Raw genomic sequence first — 19,140 nt, 5'->3', positions numbered from 1 at the left:
TGTATAAAAATGGAAAGATCATACATATGTTGCAGAAGGCAGTTCAGATGCCTGGATTAAGTTGTATTTATGTGGTATTATCTTTAATAGTACAGTAGAAGGATTTGAATACTATAGAGAAGTAGTTTTCACTTGTGGCTACGAGAATCTTTAAAAACCTTTCTGCAGCAATAGCTTTCCTCTGATGTTGTGAAAAAACCCCTGCCTTCACAGGTTATAGCTAAACCCCTTTTCCTTTACTATTTCTTACAGGATCAGTGTAAATTGTTATTACTCAGTATTTACTCGCATCCAAAAAGAATTTGACCCAGAGGATTTAAAATAATGATAGCATTTGCAAAGGAATCTTTCAATCAGGCTGTGTTTTTCACTTAGTGGGAAACAGAAGCACCATTCAGTGAAATGAGAGGAAGCCCTACTTTTGGGTCCTCTGGTATGATGGGGGCATGGGGAGCTTAGTCTGGTTGTTTATTTGTTACCAGCAGTGTCAGCTGTGTGGGATTATATACCGGGTTTAAATCAACATTTTTAAAACCCTATAGCTTTTCTTTAAATTTTCATTTCTTACAGTTCTGCCCTCCTGGGATTCCTCATGTGGTTGTATTGTCCTTTCCAGCTGTCACTGGATTTGGCTTCCCAGCTCCTCCTGCCTCCTTGGGCTGGACCCCTCCTGACAGCCCATCTTTGCTTTTCCTCAGCACCACAGAGCCACAGAATCCACCTGCTCAATTCATTTGTCTTGCAAATGCTTCAAAATCTCCTTTTCTAGCCAGAATTTTCCTCCTTGGACATAGGGATCTGCATAGCTCATATTTTTCTTGTTCCCCTACCACAGTAAATATGAATTATTGGTGTGCCCCCAATACAATTCCCCTGTCCCCACTCTGTCCAGCAAGATGGTGAGTTTGACTTTTATATTCAGAGAAGAGGGATGGGCTGGAAATGCTCTATATAATTCCCCCAGTTGTATATTAGTCAACTTTGCATAGTTTGTCTTCTCTGCACTGTGTGCAGGCTCCCTTGTGCCGTTTTCACCTTGGGTTTTATTCTTTTTTCTCAGAGGTCTGACCCAAAGTAGTCTGTGTTGAGCACTCTGAGCACACAGGCTGAGCTATATAATCCTGTTCATCTAAGAGATGCTGCTGAGAGACGTTAGTACTGGGTTTTTTTACAGAAATTAAGCCCTCAGCAAATGGGCAGTCCCACCAGGGTAGATGTGAAGGTGGGCTGAATATTGATTCCATATGAAATCCTGGTCTTCAGTTTAATTTATGACTTGAAGTGTGCCTTTCGTGTACTTTGCTTGTGGGCATTTTAGTCAAGGACAAGAAGATTGCTCAGGAAATTCTTCCTGTTCCTAAACCAACCAGGCAAAAAATGATTTGTGACAGTGCTGTAGCAAAAACCTTTAGCAGTCTTGACAGAAAGGAAAGGGGTAAAACAAACTGTTGGTTCTCCTGTATGATTTCCCCACAACAATTCCCTTGGCCCTGGTCAGCAGACAGGGCATCCCTCAGCGCCCACCTCAGAGTGGCTGGTGTGGATGTTTTGATCAGCTGTCAGCGTTGCTCATCCTTGCCTGGACACCAGGACGGTCCCACTGCAGCCACTCTTTCCCCTGCTGTGACAAACAGGGGCTTTGCAGCTCTCTGATTTGCAGTCTGTCCCAAACAGCAGTAGATTAATCATCCAGTGCTGCTCTCGGTGTAAAACCGGGGTGGGACTGGGATGTTAACAGATTTGTACTTATCTGCTATCTGCATTTAATTCTTCCAGCAGCTGGTGGAGAGGAAGGGAGATGAAAAGAAGTGACAGGTCTGAGTCATGTTGTGATTCGTGTCTCGGAGAGCTGACTGGTGAGTTGCCTCAAAAGACAGTCCAAAAGGTCAGGGCTGAGCAAGCAGGATATTCCTGAGGCTGTTCCCAATAGGCCATTTACGTGTGTCCACCTCTGCTGGGAGTGAACAAAATGTAGTGTTTATCCTACTTTTAGAATTAGAAATTTTTCTGTCTCGCAGTTACGAGAATTGTTTCCTCACAATCGACTGTTGGATTGGATCAAGATGGAAATTTAATTAATATTTAGCACTTTTTGTTGAGGTTATCTCTGCTTTGATATGTCTAAGTTATTACAAGAAGTTACATCCCCGCTCAAGAAGAACTCTAGAAGCAGAAGCCACATTCTTTATTGCTGTGATTAAAGAAGCATTCTTGCACATCAGAGCCCTGTGAGTTATTCAATATTCTTAGGCACCCTGGCCTGGCAAAATCACAGCTCTAGAGCAAAGGTGGCCACAATGAACAGGGCAATGCTGAGAAATGTCAAAGGGTTCATTAAACAAACATGCTCTTTTATAACCCAGGCATCTGATTTCCATATTCATATAAAGGTATATATTGTTATATCCCACTGTGCCTTTGGAGGTGCCTAATCCACTAACTACAGATTAATTCATTCATATGAATTCCTTGATGGAGGTTTTTTAAAGACATTTTTTCCCTTCTATTATCAATATATTTTTAGGGACAGCAGCTAGAACATTTAAATGTCTGTAGTTTTCAGTTTCTGCCTGGCAAAGGAGTAAACTGTGCACACTTGGTGTAATTTATATGAAGAATAACTTGCTTATTTGTATGTCCATGCATTTTATTCCCATAATTAGGATTCATCCATATGTCCAGGCATTTTAAGTGGTAGAATATGATTGGCAATGAGATTTTAGTTCAGAAAGGGGTGACCAGGCAGATTTGTTTGAGCAAGCTCTGTACCCTGCAGTTCATGTTTCTGTGCAAAATGCAGGGAGGGCTTTTTGAGGGGCCTGGTATGACTTGCACAGAATGAATGCACGTCCTGTCTGGAGGCACATTCCAAGCCAAGAGATCAAGAGCTGTGCTCATGATGTCCAGCAGAGTTCTGGCTCGGAGACAAAGGGACACAGGGTAGTGATGCTGAAGGTGAGTGCAAAGTTTGGCTGTCCCAGGAAGGCAGGTCAGCTCTAGAGGCTGAATGCAACAGAACACTGCATTTGATCTACACTGAGACAAACCACAGAATCCCAGAATCCGTGGGGTTGGAAAAGACCTCTGAGATCATCAAGTCCAACCTGTGACTGAACACCACCTTGTCAACCAGACCATGGCACTGAGTGTCACATGCAGTCTTTCCTTGAACACCTCCAGGGGCGGTGACCCCACCACCGCCCCAGACAGCCCATTCCAGTGCCTGATCACTCTCCCTGTAAAGAACTTCTTCCTAATGTCCAATCTAAACCTCCTCTGGTGCATCTTAAGACTGTGTCCTCTTCTCCTGTCTCTGGTTGCCTGGGAGAACAGACCAACCCTCACTTGGTTAACAAAAGCTACAGGACACAGCACATTTATCCATACAGGAGGTTTTAAACATTTTGGTACCAAGCCTCAGTTTGAGCACGAGTCTCTCCCCCAGGAGCGCAGCAAAAGGCAAAGCAACCAAACTAAACATCAAGAGATTGATAGGAAAAGCAAAACATAGTGGAAAAGGTCTCTCTCCATAGCAAAGCCAGGTAATTGCATAACTGTTCCAAGTGGAAGGGAAAAGGTCAACAGGCAGATGACAGGCTGGTGCTCAGAAAGCTCCTGCCTGGCAGGGGACAGCATTTCACGGTGCATTGGAAGAAAAGTGAATGAGTATGCAAAAGTGACTAAGAAAATACCAAACTGCGTGAGAAGGGCTAGGTGAGACTGTCCCATAATGACACACAGTGTCAGGGTGAGAGACACCCTCTAAACTGCAGGACATCTGAGGCAGCACCAAACTCAGCAGAGTGTTGGGAACAATGTCAAATTTAACAATGAAGTTGTAGCAGATGGCAGAAGAGGGAGTCAAGGCCAGGACTTGGCAGAAAGAGGGAAAATGTTAGCCATCAGCCTGTTTGGATAGCAGCAGGAGGGATGAGATATATGAGCAACCTGGAGGACGAGCAGGACACTCACCAGAATGAAAGCACAGCAGTGAGAAGAGAAGGACTGTGCAGTGGAAGGCAGGTTTGAAGACCGCAATATGCTAAAAAGTATAGAGCTGCCTTGTTTCAGAGACCACTTTCACAGGTCTATATGAACTCTCTGGCCTCAGCAGGGGGGCAAAATAAAAGAGAAATTCTTCAAAGGAAAAATGCTGTAAATGTGGGAACTTAAATGGGAATGAAGCTGCAAGAGGAAAAAGGCTCAGCAGTAGCGTAAAGACTGCCTGGTAATATTTCCAAGCTCACAGCTGATCATGAATATTTCCTCTTTCCAACCCTTTCCTTGACTGAGTTTTGGCTGGGGAAAAAGTCCTTTCTGTTCTCAGCATCTTGCAAGGTCTCAGGTAGGGAACATCCCACCTCTCCCCTTGAAGTCTAAGGTTGTGTGCATCTTCAGACATCTTCTTTCCTCCACCATGTGCTCACTGATAGTCTCCAAGTCATTCAGGTTTCACAGACCCCTTCTATTCTGTGTAAGTTAATGCAACAACCATAGCACAGAACAGATTTGCATGATTTGATAGATACAGATATAGAGTACTCAGTTAAAATAGTCCTGCCAAATGTGAATTGTTTGGCAGGTAGAATATAATTATTTTAAGCCTCTGCTCCGTCTTTAAATAGGCCTCGCGCTCTTGATTCAGATGTCTGATAAAAAAATAAAAGATAATGTAAAAATTAACCCCCCCCCATCAGATACTGTTAATATCCCAAGGGATAATGAAGGCACAGGTCCTTTGGGTTGCTCCCCCCTGTGGGACTGGGGGCTGTAGGGTGAGCAGGATGTCTGGGGTAGGATCACTGTCTGCTGGGCTGCACCGTGACAGCTCGTCCTTGGCTCTCAAGGAAGGTGAGAGTTTGATCCCGAGCAAATCCCGGACATTAAAATCCTCAGATGGAGCCATTTCTGTAGTAACAGCTAAATTATAGCCCAGGCACCACGTGGAACCAAATTAGGGCCCCGTGTGATGTATTTACTTGGGCAATTTCACTTAACCTTGCCATCTTTTAATTGCTTTTATATCTTGATTTAGTAATTTCTGATTTTTTTTTATAGGCCATTTATTGAGAAAGACCACAAGAGACCTGAACTGAGTAATTTTCTGTTTCTGCAGTTTTGTGCTGTAATAACAACAGAATCATCTGTACACACATTCTTTGAACAGCAAATATGTGTATCTGCAGTGGTTTGGATGTTTATTATCTTTGTAGCAGTTCATTTGCAGGACACAGTACCACCTTTGCAAGAAACTCAATTGACTTGCAGTGATTTTGGTTACTTTTTAATTTTATAAGAAAGCTGTTAAATTTTAAAGAGACAAAACATGCAGAAATGATGCAGTAAATACTTAAAATAGCAATTTGTCAAGGTAAATATCTGATTGGACAGTGAAATGCTGGACTGTATATTAATATTGGCCTTTAAAAGTTGTAAACAGCAATAGACTTCTAAGGAAATACACTTCACAGGAAAAATTAGGCTATATTTCAGCCACTTAGTGTCACAGAACAGATAATTGAATTCCTTGTTTTCTTGTCAATGCAGTAATATGTAGCTCTTCTCAAATGTTCACGTAACCAGCAGTTTTTATGCTTGTCTGCATGATTTTTCCTTTGAAAAATGGTCTTAGTACCATTTCTTCTGTTCTTACAAGGAGAAAGTTGGGGTTTTTTTGAGTCACAGCCGGCAGGTTACAAACATTCAGCACGGAAACAAAACTCACTGAAAAGATGCTGCAGGTTTGTGCTTTATTTTCATACAACATATATTGAGAAAAGTAAAAAAGAAACATATTTTGAAAGAAATGGAGCCACTTAGCGTGAAAGAAAGAAAGAAGAAAGAGAGCAAAGTTCGTCAGCACACAGCGCTCTTCACTGTGGTGACTCGTCTGGTCCTTCTTTGAAATGTGGTATCATGGTCGTGGGAGCAAAATCAGTGATCAAAGGCAGTGGTTGCCATGACTGCTGAGGCACAATTAACTCTTGGAATGCAGGGAAATGAAGCAGGGAGGCACCGATGGCAGCTGCCCACGCCAGTGCCACTGTGCTACTGGGTACAGGGGGGGCAGAGGAATCCCTCTTGTTCTGTTCAGGCTCCACAAAGTGCAGCCCAGCCCTTAAAGCGAGGAGGTTGCTGGGGATTTTCAACCACCATCTCAAATTTGGCTTCAAGTGGCCATAAAATGGAATATCCTGATGTAAATTGAAAATAGTCTCGCTGAGGTGGCAGTGGCACTCAAACAATCCCCTTCCATGCCCCTACTGTAAGAATTTTTTTTCAGCTGTTTCTTTTGTTTAACGTTGTCTGCACAGTTTTCTACAACAGTTTAGCTGCTTTATTGGCAATGAGGAGGGACATAAAATCTGTTATTGCAAGTAAGAAAGAAACATATGCTCCATGCTTAATGTGCAGCTGGAAATTATGCATTAAAATAAATTTTTTCACATTCAAGGGGCCTTTTCTTTCCCTTCTTTTCTCTGTATCCCTAAACAATTGCTGGTACTGCCATAATGCAACAGTGTCAGGGGAAGAGATAGGAGGAATTGCTGAGACTTTTTGGACCTTTAGCCATGGAATGAACAAGGACATTTTCCTGTGGGGCACTCTAGAAACCAAGACACTAAACTCATCCAATAAAATAAGGATAAATGGGAGGCACAGGAGCTCTCTCAGCCAGCCTTACTACCAAGGCCTCTGGGATGGGGAGCTATGGCTTGAAAATTCAAGACTGGCTAAAGGGGGTGTTTGACAAAGAGCCTTTAATCCTGCAGGGGAGTGAACTTTTGTGCTGATTGTCCTCCAAAAAACCACTGCTGTGGACTGCCTGTTGCTGGAGTCAGCCACTGGATGCCTCCACTGCCACCCCAGCCTGATTTAGGGACCCTCAGCACTTGTCACATCACCCCATGCACATGCCCTTCTCCTCTTTGCTCCCAAATCTTGTCTGGGCTCAGCATCACATGGGTAATTGCAACTAGGCATTTCCCAGTTAATTAGCAACAAACTGATAATCAGCTCTGAGTCTTCAATGCTCGGACCTGCATGGATTTTCTCGCTCTGTAATTTGCTAAATATTCAGCAGTAATAATCTTTTGATTTGACACCAAAGTACTACATCCCAATACTGTCCAGACAGAAGCCAGTGAGACAGGAATAAAACAAGCAACTGAGCTGCAACATGAAAAGGAGGTGATGACTAGGACCCAGGACAAAAGCCTGGACCGGACAATACAGGGATAGTCCCGAGTCACTTCTACTTTTTCACGGTGTTTTGTTGCCACCCGATGGCCTCATGCAAGATTGCAAGAATGAAATTTAAGAAAATATATTCTTTAAGAAAGAGATGTCTTGCATTTCATTAGACCCACTGAGAGCCTTAAAAAAAGCTTCTCAGATCAATGTCTTTTCATGCCCTGCTAACACAAGTCTCTGCTTCAGAGGTAATAAATTACTTTTTTTCCCCCAAAGTGACAGCCACAATTGCAATATACAAAACAACTATATTTTATTTGTACTTAGAAGGAATTTCTTGTGTCTTTGGCAATATCTTTCCTTAAGAGGATGGGATATCTGAAGGATAGTGATGTTCTCAGGCCTGGAATCATCACTACCATGACAATGCTGTGATGCTTGATCCATACATCCTGATATTCCTCCGTTAGCCGTTTGCCCCTTAGCCTGGCCCTCCTGACCACAGAAGATCATTTGCCTTGTGTGACACAGTCAGTGTCCTGTTGTTGAACCCCAGGGGTGCCCAGCAGGCACCCTGGGCAATCCTGACCATGATCTGCTCTTACTTTTGTCCCTTTTTATTTCTTCTCCTATTTCTTGAGCCTACCTTTCTCAATCTTTTCCCTGTTTTCCTCCACTTCCTCTCACTGAAACAGTTAATTCCTAATTATATTTTTTCTGAAGGTCCTAGTTTTTCCTTCACTCATACACAGCTTTCCTATATTTGACTGGGTGATCTTGGACCTATACATTGTTAGTGACGCTGCTGCTCTTGCAAAGCTCTGCACCCAAAATGTTCTCATCACTTGCTCCTAAGTACTGGTGAAATCCAGTCATCCCTCATGGCACTGTCTGTAAGTTTTGGTGGCACCATACATTGTTATCTGTCACACGCAGCAAATCAGGATTCAATCACTGCCAACACCCTTTTCAATGAGTGTCACCTCAGGGCCTGCAGCCCTAAAAACATTTTTTTCCCTGCTCATCCCAGCTGGTTTTGTAATGTAAGAAGCTCTTACTGGGGCAAAACACTGAGGCTGAAATGGTTTGGAACTAAGGCACTGGGCTCCAAATGCATTGCTCTGGTGAAATCCTGCTGGGCGAAGGGTGAGCTTTGCCTTGGGACCACCCATGTGGGAAAGGGAACTGAGTTACCTCATGTCTGCTCCTGGGTAAGGATGTGAAGGGGAGGCATAGAACTGGCAGCTGTCACCCTTACTTGCTTTTGATGCAGATGGATGAAGATGCTGCAAAGAGGCTGTTTGTTTTCTGGGCTGCTCTAAAGTGTTTCTTGTAGCCACAGTCGGAGAACTTCTTCTGAGGGCATCACAACCACTGTCAGATCACACTGCTCAGCCTCTTCACTGCCACACAGTATCAGCTGGTTGGAGGGCTCTGATACTTTCTGCAAAACAAATGCACTCACTCAAACACCCTCAGGCTGATGAGCTGGTCTGCTTCTATTTCTGCTTTTCCCCACAAACTGTTCCTCTCATCCTTCCTGCCCAACTGCCCAGTGCTCAGGAACCCTCAGCCATCAAAGCTGCCACCTGCACTGTCACTCGAGCTGGGTGTTTAAACACACTCCTGAGGGAGCCTTTGATGTCAGGTTTCTCCTCACCAAGGAACTGAGCAGCTCAGAGCTAGTTCCAGGGGACGTGGAGCAATGTTGCCAATGACACAGATCTGGTTCAGGGAGCAGCTGCTCAGGCAGGGTCAGTCCATGCCTCACAAGCACCAGGAGCATCTTCTCTGCTCAGGGCTCTGTGTTAAAGGCAGTGACAGCTGTGCAGCCAGTTCAGGGCTGCTGGGTTCCTGCAGCTCAGCCCATCATGCTGGAATAAGCGTGGCTTCCTATGTGTCTGCCTTTCCTGCCTGACCCATGCTCCTGGGAATACCCAGCACCCTAAAAACCAATAAAGCACAGTAAAAAAAGTTACCAGTGTGTCTGGCAGGACAGCAATGGGGCAGCAGGAGTACTGAAAGATTTTACTTGTTTTCCAGGTGAGGAAAGGCAGGGTTAAAGCAGCCACAGCAAAGCCAGCAGAGGAGATGAGGGCAGTAACCAGCCACATGGATGTGTCACCTGGAAATAACAGAAGCAGCAAAACAAAACTTCTCAGAGACACTGTGAGGACAAACACTCACTGCAGTCAGCCTGCACCCTGCACCCATCCTGGTGAGATCCCTCACTGACACACTCCAGGAAAGGATACCTGTGCCAGTGCAGGGGGCTGCACTCACGAGTCTCCCTTTTTTATCTCTCCCAAGGAACAAATGGGCACACTTGCAAACAAGACAGGAGATATGGGGTGGAAATAAAGGAGGATCTGCTGGGTGTCCTTGGACATGACTACACCAGAGGAATAGGAAGCAGGGCTGGCTCTCACCCTGGGCTCTCACACACTGGGTCTGGCTGAAGCTGCTGCTCCTGTTGATGGCCTCGACGTACGACTGAGCCTTTGCACAGTACTCAGCTCCTGCCTCCATGGTGTCCAGGTGAACCACAGAGTTGACCTCTCTCACCAGCTTCTGCTGCATCTGCCACAGAATCAGGAGAGAAGGCATCAGGACACAAGGTTTTGGAACAGAAGCCCTGCCATGATGCTGCCCAGACTTTACTGGGAGAAAGGAAGGAGCAGCAGGAGGTGTCAGTGAGGACTCTGTGAGTAAGGGAAGAAAGGGACAGCAAACGAGGAAGCACAGTGGAGTGCAGAATGAGACCACACACATCTGGAAGGGTAGGAGGGGATGGAAAGAAGAACCCGTAAACCAAAGAGGCATAATGGTGATGTTGGACCTCAACACTAGACTGTAACCTACTCCCCTGGTGTAAGGGCTCAGTGACTAAGGTCCTGCCTGATCTGAGTGTTGTGCTGTGTGTGAGGAATACCTGCCTTCTGCTTTCTTTCAACAGTTGAGGTACCTGGGGGGACTCCTCTTCCCAGAGAAGGAAACGTGGAAGGAACAGACAACCTTCTCCATGAGGGTAAGAGCAGCCCAGTGGTATGTGCAGAGTGATATTGCACACACCAACTCCAGGCAGGTCCTCCAGCCTCCCGGCAGGAGCTTGGACTGGCAAACGAGCCTTGGGCAGTGTCTGTGTGATCTATCTCTGAGGGCTCTCTCTCATTAACCAAAGCCCAAGGGTAACACTCACCCTGCTCTCCTGGCCCTTCTTCCAGTAGAGAACACAGAACTGAAAGGCAGGCCCCATGTCTTCCAGCTCCACTAGTAAATGATACCCATCTGCTATGACCTTCATCACAGGGGGGGTCAGGGAAGCTGCCAACACAGAGAGAGCACCATTATCACATCAGAGGCAACCTTTAAAACCCTCCTCTTTTTCCCAGTCTGGAGAGGAAGAGAAGCTACCATCACAAGTACAGTAACACTAACGTGGAATAACAGCTGGTTGCTTCAGTGGGGCAGAAACCCCTCTGCTCTACCTCCCAGGATGTGTAGATGCAGTAAGAGACTTCCAGCAGGAGAAGGACCATGACAGGCATTTCAAACAGGAGCTTGGCAAGAGCTGAGTTGCACAGAACTTGAAAGGTTTTGAATTTTCTCCAGCAGAGGAACTGTCTGGCCTGAGGGCCCCACGTGACCGACTGCAGCAGAACCAGCTGGGCAGCCAGAAGCAGAGACACCAGATCAGCCCAGCTCTTCTGCTCCTGGGCATTAGCTCAGCACTAACACGCAGAACAGGAGCTGAGAAGCCACTGTTTTTTCATGGGAATTTTGGCAGTTATTCAAAGGTGAAGGAAAAAGCATTATGAGGCTCAGGATAACTGGCATTTCACATGAATCCTGATTTTCTTTTAGGGTCTACATGGTTTTATGTAGACTTGGGCTGATGATCTGCTGTGGCTTAATTTTTTGTAAATTTATGCAAGTGAATCTGTAGGTGATTTGCTTCCTGCTTACTTTGGTATTCAAAGCTTGGTTTTGCCCGGAATTCTGCTGGGAGGAATATTAGTGAAATAATGAGAATCGGTCAAGTATAGATGAAACTACACACTGTACAGTTGTGAACTGGGAATCAAGACAAGACAGAGATCATCTCTGCACTGCTTATCTATGCCATTACTTAGCACTCTGCTGTAGCTAAAACCAGTTTCAACCTCCCTGCTTTCAAGAAAGGAAGGAAAGCAGTGCATAGTCCCACACAGAAGAGATGTTCTTAATAGAATTTGCTTTTACATCCAGAGAACTGCCATAAGTACTGAGCAATATGAAAACATAAAAGCCAAGTATGTTTATGATGGATGTGCCACAAATGGGAGGCCCAGAAATCTACTTGTACTTTTAAAATGGAAGCTGAAATTCTGCTTAACACTGTGCCTCAAAATTAAAACAGAAAATTGATAACATTATTTGGAAGTTAAAAACAAATATTGAGCAACAAAGGGGCATTGCAAGATGCAACCACCAACCAAGTAAGAGCATTTCTTTTTAGCTCTGTGCTGGCACACTGGATACCAACTAACTATTTGAATTCTGATAAATGAAGAAGTGAGACTGACTTAAATTGTTAGTTTTAAGAAGAACTTTTCAAAGTGTTTTCCATGTGTTATCATGCTTTATGTGATTCTGCACCTACGCCTCTGACACTGGAGCTCCTCAGCCTGGAAGCACTGTGGGCTGTGCTGATGCCCTGACTGTCTAGGAACCCCATACACAACCTGTGGGCTGTGTTTGGATTCCTGAGCTCCTCTCAGACTCCATGCCAGGTTTCCTAAGACATGTGAAAGCAGAGACAAGGGAGAGCAAGCAGTAAAAATGCAGAAGGACAAGAACTTAGAGCGACTTTTCCTTCTCTTTTTAACCTTTGTCGTATTCACATTGCATCCCATTGCAAACTGTATCCTCTAACTTTCACAGCTTAGCCAGAGGATTGTATTGAGGTCCCTGAGGCACAGGACTAAGCTGTCAAATACTTCACTGAACTGTGAGAAAGCTGCTGCTTTTCTCATGTCAGTCTCAGGAATGTCCTTCCCCTCTCTCTGCCTGACACTGTGGTCTGTGGCTCAACTCTGTGCCACCAGGGCTCCTTGAAAAGGGAGGGATTTTTCAGCTAAGGCATTATCTAGAATAATCTTCCACACCAAGTGACACATTCAACAAATTAGGTGACACTTCTGATGCTACTCTGCTGAGAGTTCTGTATGAGCGAGGACTGTTCACTCATGAAGTAGTGGATAACTTCCAAAGACTGATGAAGGTTTAATATCAGGTCAGCTCTGGTCTAGGACAGGCATTTTCTCCCTTAGCTAGACCTGATGACTGCTGCCCATCCCAGATTGAGAGTTACAGCGGAATAGTCACCTCAACAGAGGTTTTCCACCATAAGTTTTTATTGCAGAAAGCAGTTGAATACATGGCAGAGAACAGAGGTAATGATTCCAGAGAAACCCTGGAAATTGTACTCTAATTTTAGGCTGCATCATGATCCTTGGGTTGAGCTGGGCCTCAGGCTTTGCAGGAGTTGAAAGGATATGGAGAAAATACCCTGCATTGCTAGAATGAGGGCAATTATGTGGTTTCTATTTTTCTTTCCTCTTCTGAGATTAGTTCATATATCTGACAACATGGGAGGAGGGAGCTGGATTTTCAGGACAGCATAAGGCAGACATAGGGTGACATGGCTGTTTACTAGAGTGAATGCTCCCATAGGATCAGGCTCTGGGCCCTTAGAAGTGACTAGATGACATGGATTAGTTGGCAGCTATCCTAGTTGATCACAACTCTTTGAAATCAGGAGCAGGAACAACCAGCTTGCCAGAAGTAATGCCTGCAGTTACCTTGGCTGTCTTTGAAACTCTTCAAATTCAAGCCCTGGTGTATTTGGCCCTGCCTCCTGTCCAAGGACACAGCATGGCTGTCTAGGAGTGAAACACCCAGCACAGCATGAGAGGAGTTGAGAAGCAGGATGTGCTCTGTGGATATCTGGGCTTTGTGTGGCAGGCACCACACACAGAATCACAGACACACAAAATCACAGACACACAGAATCACAGACACACAGAATTAGAAAGGTTAGAAAAGAGCTCTGACATCATTGAGTCCAACGTGTGACCCAACACCACCTTGTCACTCAGACCATGGGACCAAGTCCAGTGACTCCATCACCTCCCTGGACAGCCCACTCCAATGCCAAATCACTCTCTTTGTAAAGAACTTCTTCCTAATGTGCAACTTAAACCTCCCCTTGCACAGCTTAAGACCATGACCTCTTGTCCTGCTGCTGGTTGCCTGGGAGAAGAGACTGATGCCCACTTGGGTACAGCCTCCTGTTAGGGAGTGGTAGAGAGTGATGAGGTCTCTCCTGAGCCTCCTCTTCTCCAGGCTCAACAACCCCAGCTCCTGAGGGATCCCCACCACCAAACTCTGAGAAGCTGACACGAACCACGCAGCTTAAGCCGCTAGTGGGACTCACTGGTGTTGCGATTGAAGAAGCCTTTCAGGGTGCCCCACTCTGACCTCCTGGCACCAAGAGCTGCCCTCACCCTCAGGTTATAGGCCACGGTGGCTGAGATGTCCTCTGTGATGTTACACAGTGTGGCTGTGATGAGGGAGCACTCGGAGATGGGGATCCAGCTCTCGTTGGCGTACACTCGCTCGTACTCCCTGAGGAGGAAAGAAAGCACACGGGCAACAGTGTGACAGGAGATGTATCTGTGACAGGGCTAAGGCTGCCTGTTAGTCCTTCCCAGGGAAAACCAGTACCGGGATATGCTGGAACACCAGGAGTGTATGAAAGCAATATGGGTGTGTTTTAGATTTATCTAGAGAACATTTCCCAGCCTGCTCATGAGCCAAATGCAGCACGGTGCTGTGGGAGGTGGGGAGAGCCAACGCAGTGTCGGTGCATCACATCCTACCCACTCATTTGACTTGATCCTTCCTGGAACCCCAGAATTCCAAAGCCATACTGTAATACGAGTCATAGCTCAAGATGTATCAGAAACCTTTTGTGATGTGTGTTAAATGTTTAGAAGATTAACACTGAATAAATCTCAAAAGCTTTCTACTTCTACATAAACTTTGGCTGATCTTCCTAACTTTTGAATTCTTTGGATAAGGGCAGGTTTCTTATATGGAAACAATGCACACTTTGGATTACTCAGGTACTGATGAACCTTTAAACAGTCTCAGAACTGGAGTAAGAGGAATTCCCCCCCACACTTGTGATTAGCAGTCCTGAAGTATCAAACTTCTCTTATGCTTGTGAGCTGAATAGTGCTCAAAACATAAAAATAAAAAAGAAAAAGAAAGAAAAAGAAAACAAAGTAGGACTAAGTGTAGATAAGCAGTGTTCAAAGAGCAAACAAGAAGACAAAACCAGAAGTTACCCCTGAAACTCAACTGAGTATCTCACAGTTTCTCCCTGGATGATCACAGGACTCCAAGTTAAGAAGTGTTTCATGTTGGTAGAAAGAATGGAGATGTTCTGCGGTGCTGTCAGCAAAGCTTCTTCACCTAAAATTCCCAGTAAAAGAGAGAAAAAATTGAATGTACTAGGAAAAAAAACCAGCTTAGAACAATAGTACAAAACAGTGTTTTCCATCAGAAATACACACTCTTCATTTCACTACTGTCACTTCAGTATTTGAAAGTATTTTGCAAAGAAGAAGAAATGACAACCAAAGAGCAAATGACAGAGCAGTCAGGCTGGCACTGTGTGCAGAAAGGTAAAGGTGCCTTTTCCTTATTCCAGAGGTTTTCATTGTATCAGTGAAACTGTGAGAAAAGGTCAAGCCATCCAATTCTATTTAATGAAGTCAAGTAAAAGATGCACTCTATAAACTGTTCCAATGAATGCCGTGGTTCTGAATGTGCAATTTCTCTCCAAGTTGGATTGGACACTGTTGAAGATCCTGGCTCTGCTATAGCTCCCTTCATGTTGCAGGATTCTAATAATGTAAGTGCTTGTAGGCTGCAAAGTACCTCTTAATAGAATAAACTTACTTAATGCTCTATAAATGAAATTATTACATTACTCTGAGATCATCAAAGCATGGGATGGTACCCACAGTAGAGTTAATTTTATCCTGTGGTATCTTGATGTAAAATCCTCAGCAGTGTTTGGAGCAGAGCACAGAAAGGAGGATTCCCCATGGGAAAATCCTGCACTACCCTATGGGAACAGACTTATCTCTGTTCTGCTGCTCTCCCATCCCAGGACAATCATGTTCTCTCTGCCCAGCAGGGAATGGTTCCCAAGGAACCTCTGGAAGGCAGGAATGGGTGGAGTAGTTTCTACCAACCCAGTGTAACAATGGCAAACACACTCCCCAAAACAAGGTAACTGTTCTGTCCCAATATGTTACCTAAAGATTATTCTTTTATTAAATTATTTCACTTGACAGGTTTATAGTCCAACAGTCTTTGCCATTAAAAAGGGTGTCTTCTTTTGAGCCATGTTTACAAAGTTAAACCAGTTAATGTCTGTTGTTCTACCCAGGATCAAAATCAAGTTGACAAGTCCCTGAGCAATGTTTTCATGACAATTGCTCTTTTAAAGCATTGGAACAATGTCTGTCTTCTTTCTACCCTTAGAATATTCCCTGTATATATATATCTTTATAAAATCACTAATGATAGAGGGAACCTTGTTGCCAACTTTTTTATGATTTTCAACACGTTATACAGATCTGTTGACACAACTCTCAGCTGTTCTTTGAAGTAAAATCCAGGTATTTCTGGGATGAGAAGTTTTCTTGCCATTTAGAGACCAGAGGAGTCACTCTCTGCCATATCAGCAGTTTTGTCACTTGTGGCTGGCTGAGGCTCCATATGAGTGTCAAGGCACTTTTTAATCTTTAAAAAAAAAGTCCTTAATGATGTCAAACTGCAGCTTAACCACTCATTTGGTCTCTTGTGTTCTCCATGCTTCTCAACATTTAGAGTGTTTGCTACTTTTCTTTGTACTCTTGGTTCCCGTGTTAATTTTGGGAGCTGGCTTACCTAAGTGTGTGAATTACATAACAATCCTCATTTACATGATCAGACACTGGTTTTCCACATGACTCATGCACGCAATGAAGTTTTCCAGGTCTGAACAGGGGTGAACTGCACAAGAGTGTTTACTAATTTTTTAAGTCCTCGACTTTAGGACTTTTTGGATACGTATATTTGTATTCAACAGTACTAAACGTTGTCTTATTAAACTGTCCAGAAACCTATTTTAAAGGAAGATAGTTCTGAATTGGACTTTGGCTTTTAATGGCCCAAAGGTTATTCCATAGCTGCTTGGAACCAGTTTTCCTTCCCAGACTGTGCTTAGCTTAGTCCACTGTTATCCTGGCAAAACCAGTGACTCTTCTACTGGTACAGTGAGACCTGTCACCTCGTTTCAGCTGAACCACAAAAGTTCAGATGCAGAAACTATGGTTTCTTTCTTCCTTTCACTAGGAAAAACTCTGTACCTGATGCCAATGCATGAGTCTGTATAAAAGAAGTTCACTGGTTTAAGTTTCTGAAACTTGCTGAAAGTTATAGTTTGGAAGAGAGGTTCATGCTTTTCCAAAATAGTTTTGATCTAGACATAATGTATCCTGTGTCATATCCAAACAAATTATATTCATGGTTTCTCCAACCCATCTGTTGCAACAGCCCACAAAACAATTGTAGCAAATACAAGTTTAGCACTGGGAGAAAAGACAGTTCTAAGTTATATAAACAGAGAAAGCACCAAGTAAAAACAGAGAAGTACTAAAATAATCCATTAACTTTGGTCTATGCATTTCGAAGGAAAAAGAAACAATCATTAAAAAAGTGCAGGGGACAACTGGGCAGAGAGCACAGGCAGGACTCAGAGGGCTGAGAGCCCAGGGCTGCACATTTCCATCTGATTTTGGTTTCCCAAGCAGTATGGAAATAACCTCAAAGGAAAAGCCAAACTACAGCCTTTCAAGCCATACTGACTCTTACCCCAATGTCTTCAGTCATGTCAAAAAGAGACATGTCCAGATTTTCTCTGTAAATAGCATTTTTGCCTCCTACCCTCTCAGCAGTACACTTGTTACACAAAGAATATATTTCCACTTAGAATGGTGATGACCCTTTTTGTATAATATTTTTATCCTCTTTTTGTTAAACATAAAGAATTTACAATTAAAAAAACCATGATGGAGTCCAATACATTTGTCTCTCTTACTTTTCAGTTTAAAATGTCTTAAATAAACCCTGACAAAATTCCATTGCTCTGGGATAGATTTTGATATCCTTCTTGTTTTGTGAATACAGAACACAATAATGTTTCATCATTACTTCATCACTACTATTAAGTAATATGTGAACACTGCAAAAATATGAATACAATTACCTCTTTATTCATCATATCCTCTCCTTTCAGGGGCTCAACAACACAAGAAGAAACAGTAACTCCAGAATTGGTGTTGCATAGTGCATTGCTTTATCCCATCTCCACTTTTCCTGGTATGTCCGTAAAATGTTATTTATAGGCCTGAGAAATCCTTCCTCACTGCTGTGCTAGTAAGCACTGGCTTTTTAACTTTCAAGTGTTGTATCATTTAATCTCCTTTTGCCAATCTGGAGGACACCAATTACCCCAGCTTCTTGTATCTTGGAGCAGGGTCTGCCTCTCCATTTGAGGAAATATCAGTGAAGGAGAATCTGACAAGGGAATTCTGAGTTCTGAATAATGGGAACAAGAAAATAATGTCTATAGCATCCCAAGAAGATAAAGGAATCTCTTTGTAAATTAAATGTTGAAAATGAAAGCCAGGCATCCTTAACTCCTGGTAGTTTCTGTAATCAGAAATTAAGGACTATAAATAATAAGGAAGATATTAATTTTTTTTTCTGAGGTAGAGAAAAAATGGAGCAAGAAACAACCTGAATGTTGTTGACACACCCTAAGATGGCACATTTAAGACAGAACTAGGCAAAACCCAAGCACACTGGCAAACCATATTGCTTTCTAGGGGACTGACCATCAAAAGTACTGAAATGTAGTCAGAAGATCTGAGGCCAAACCCCTTCTAGATGTGTTTGATGTCCAGCATTTACCTGGAGAAGCAGATTACAAATTGCAGAACCTCCTTCCAGGGTAAAGGAGACCCTCAGTGAATCACTTTGAGCTATTCATTAGCACTTTATATCCTTCCTCTCTGACCCTGCATCCACTCCACAGGCAAGGCATCCCTGTGCTCAAAGTTATCAGCATTAATAGAAAAACCGAGGGGTTCAGCTTCTTACAGAACAGCAAAAGAGCAGAGACAAATACAGCATTATTTAAATTCCTTCAAGCTGAAACTTCCCTTTAGAGTTCAGAATTGACCTGTAGAACACAGAATTTACAGATTGTTTTTTCATTTGCTCACTCTAACATAAATTTTAGAAAAAGAATTAAAATTCAATGTCACCTGACCTGATACTCTTTGGCTTAAGTACTGCAGAGGCATGTTTAACAAAAGGACAAAAGACTTTGTGACTCAGAAACCCTTTGTCTTCTCACTTAACTGGAGATATTTTAGTCATTTACCTGTGAGATTTGATGCAATCAGGGTGCAGAGGAAGAAGCAGATGAGCTTTAATGACATTTTGCTCGTGTTTGTCGCCTTTTCCCACGTTCATATCCTGTTACACAGCTCAGGAATTTCCCCTCCTGGACAGGGAGCCCTGTTCAAATCTGCCATGGTGGGCACGAGGTAGAGCTCCAGGGGAGTGTGACAAACACCTCCTGTCTCACAAACACCTCCTGTCTCACAAACCCCGGGAGGGTGTAGTTCCAGGGAGTGCCCCGATAATCTGCTGCCAGCATTTCTTTACAGGTCTGTGCAACTTTCAACTAGATGGTGTAACTCTTTCATTAGCAATTATATGTGTTAAACAAAGGCATTATGAGGAGGAAACAGGACACTTTGGATATGTCCATGT

At 43.7% G+C, this 19,140-nt stretch overlaps 1 protein-coding gene across 1 annotated transcript; it reads right to left on the bottom strand.

Moving 5' to 3' along the window:
- Positions 1-8,036: 8,036 nt before the first annotated feature.
- IL20RB (interleukin 20 receptor subunit beta) lies at positions 8,037-18,803 on the bottom strand. The gene is made up of 7 exons (XM_027655011.1): positions 18,746-18,803; positions 14,589-14,715; positions 13,673-13,863; positions 10,394-10,518; positions 9,624-9,774; positions 9,174-9,319; positions 8,037-8,638 (listed from the first exon to the last, which is right to left on the bottom strand). Exons 1-7 carry the CDS (start codon positions 18,801-18,803, stop codon positions 8,513-8,515), a joined length of 924 nt encoding a protein of 307 aa, XP_027510812.1. The 3' UTR covers positions 8,037-8,512.
- Positions 18,804-19,140: the final 337 nt, after the last annotated feature.

This window comes from Corapipo altera, unplaced genomic scaffold, assembly GCF_003945725.1.
Source record: "Corapipo altera isolate COAL_440 unplaced genomic scaffold, ASM394572v1 98, whole genome shotgun sequence".
NCBI lineage: Eukaryota > Metazoa > Chordata > Aves > Passeriformes > Pipridae > Corapipo > Corapipo altera.
The sequence above is the reverse complement of the archived record's forward strand: the minus strand, read 5'-3'. Positions and strand labels throughout refer to the sequence as shown.

Bases quoted from the DNA above. Each gene is read 5' to 3' on its own strand.
- IL20RB (XM_027655011.1), bottom strand. From the start codon at position 18,803: ATGTCATTAAAGCTCATCTGCTTCTTCCTCTGCACCCTGATTGCATCA. The intron at 14,716-18,745 runs GTAAATGACTAA...TGGGAATTTTAG, and splicing joins GATTGCATCAAATCTCACAG to GTGAAGAAGCTTTGCTGACA. The intron at 13,864-14,588 runs GTAACTTCTGGT...TTTCCTCCTCAG, and splicing joins TACTCAGTTGAGTTTCAGGG to GGAGTACGAGCGAGTGTACG.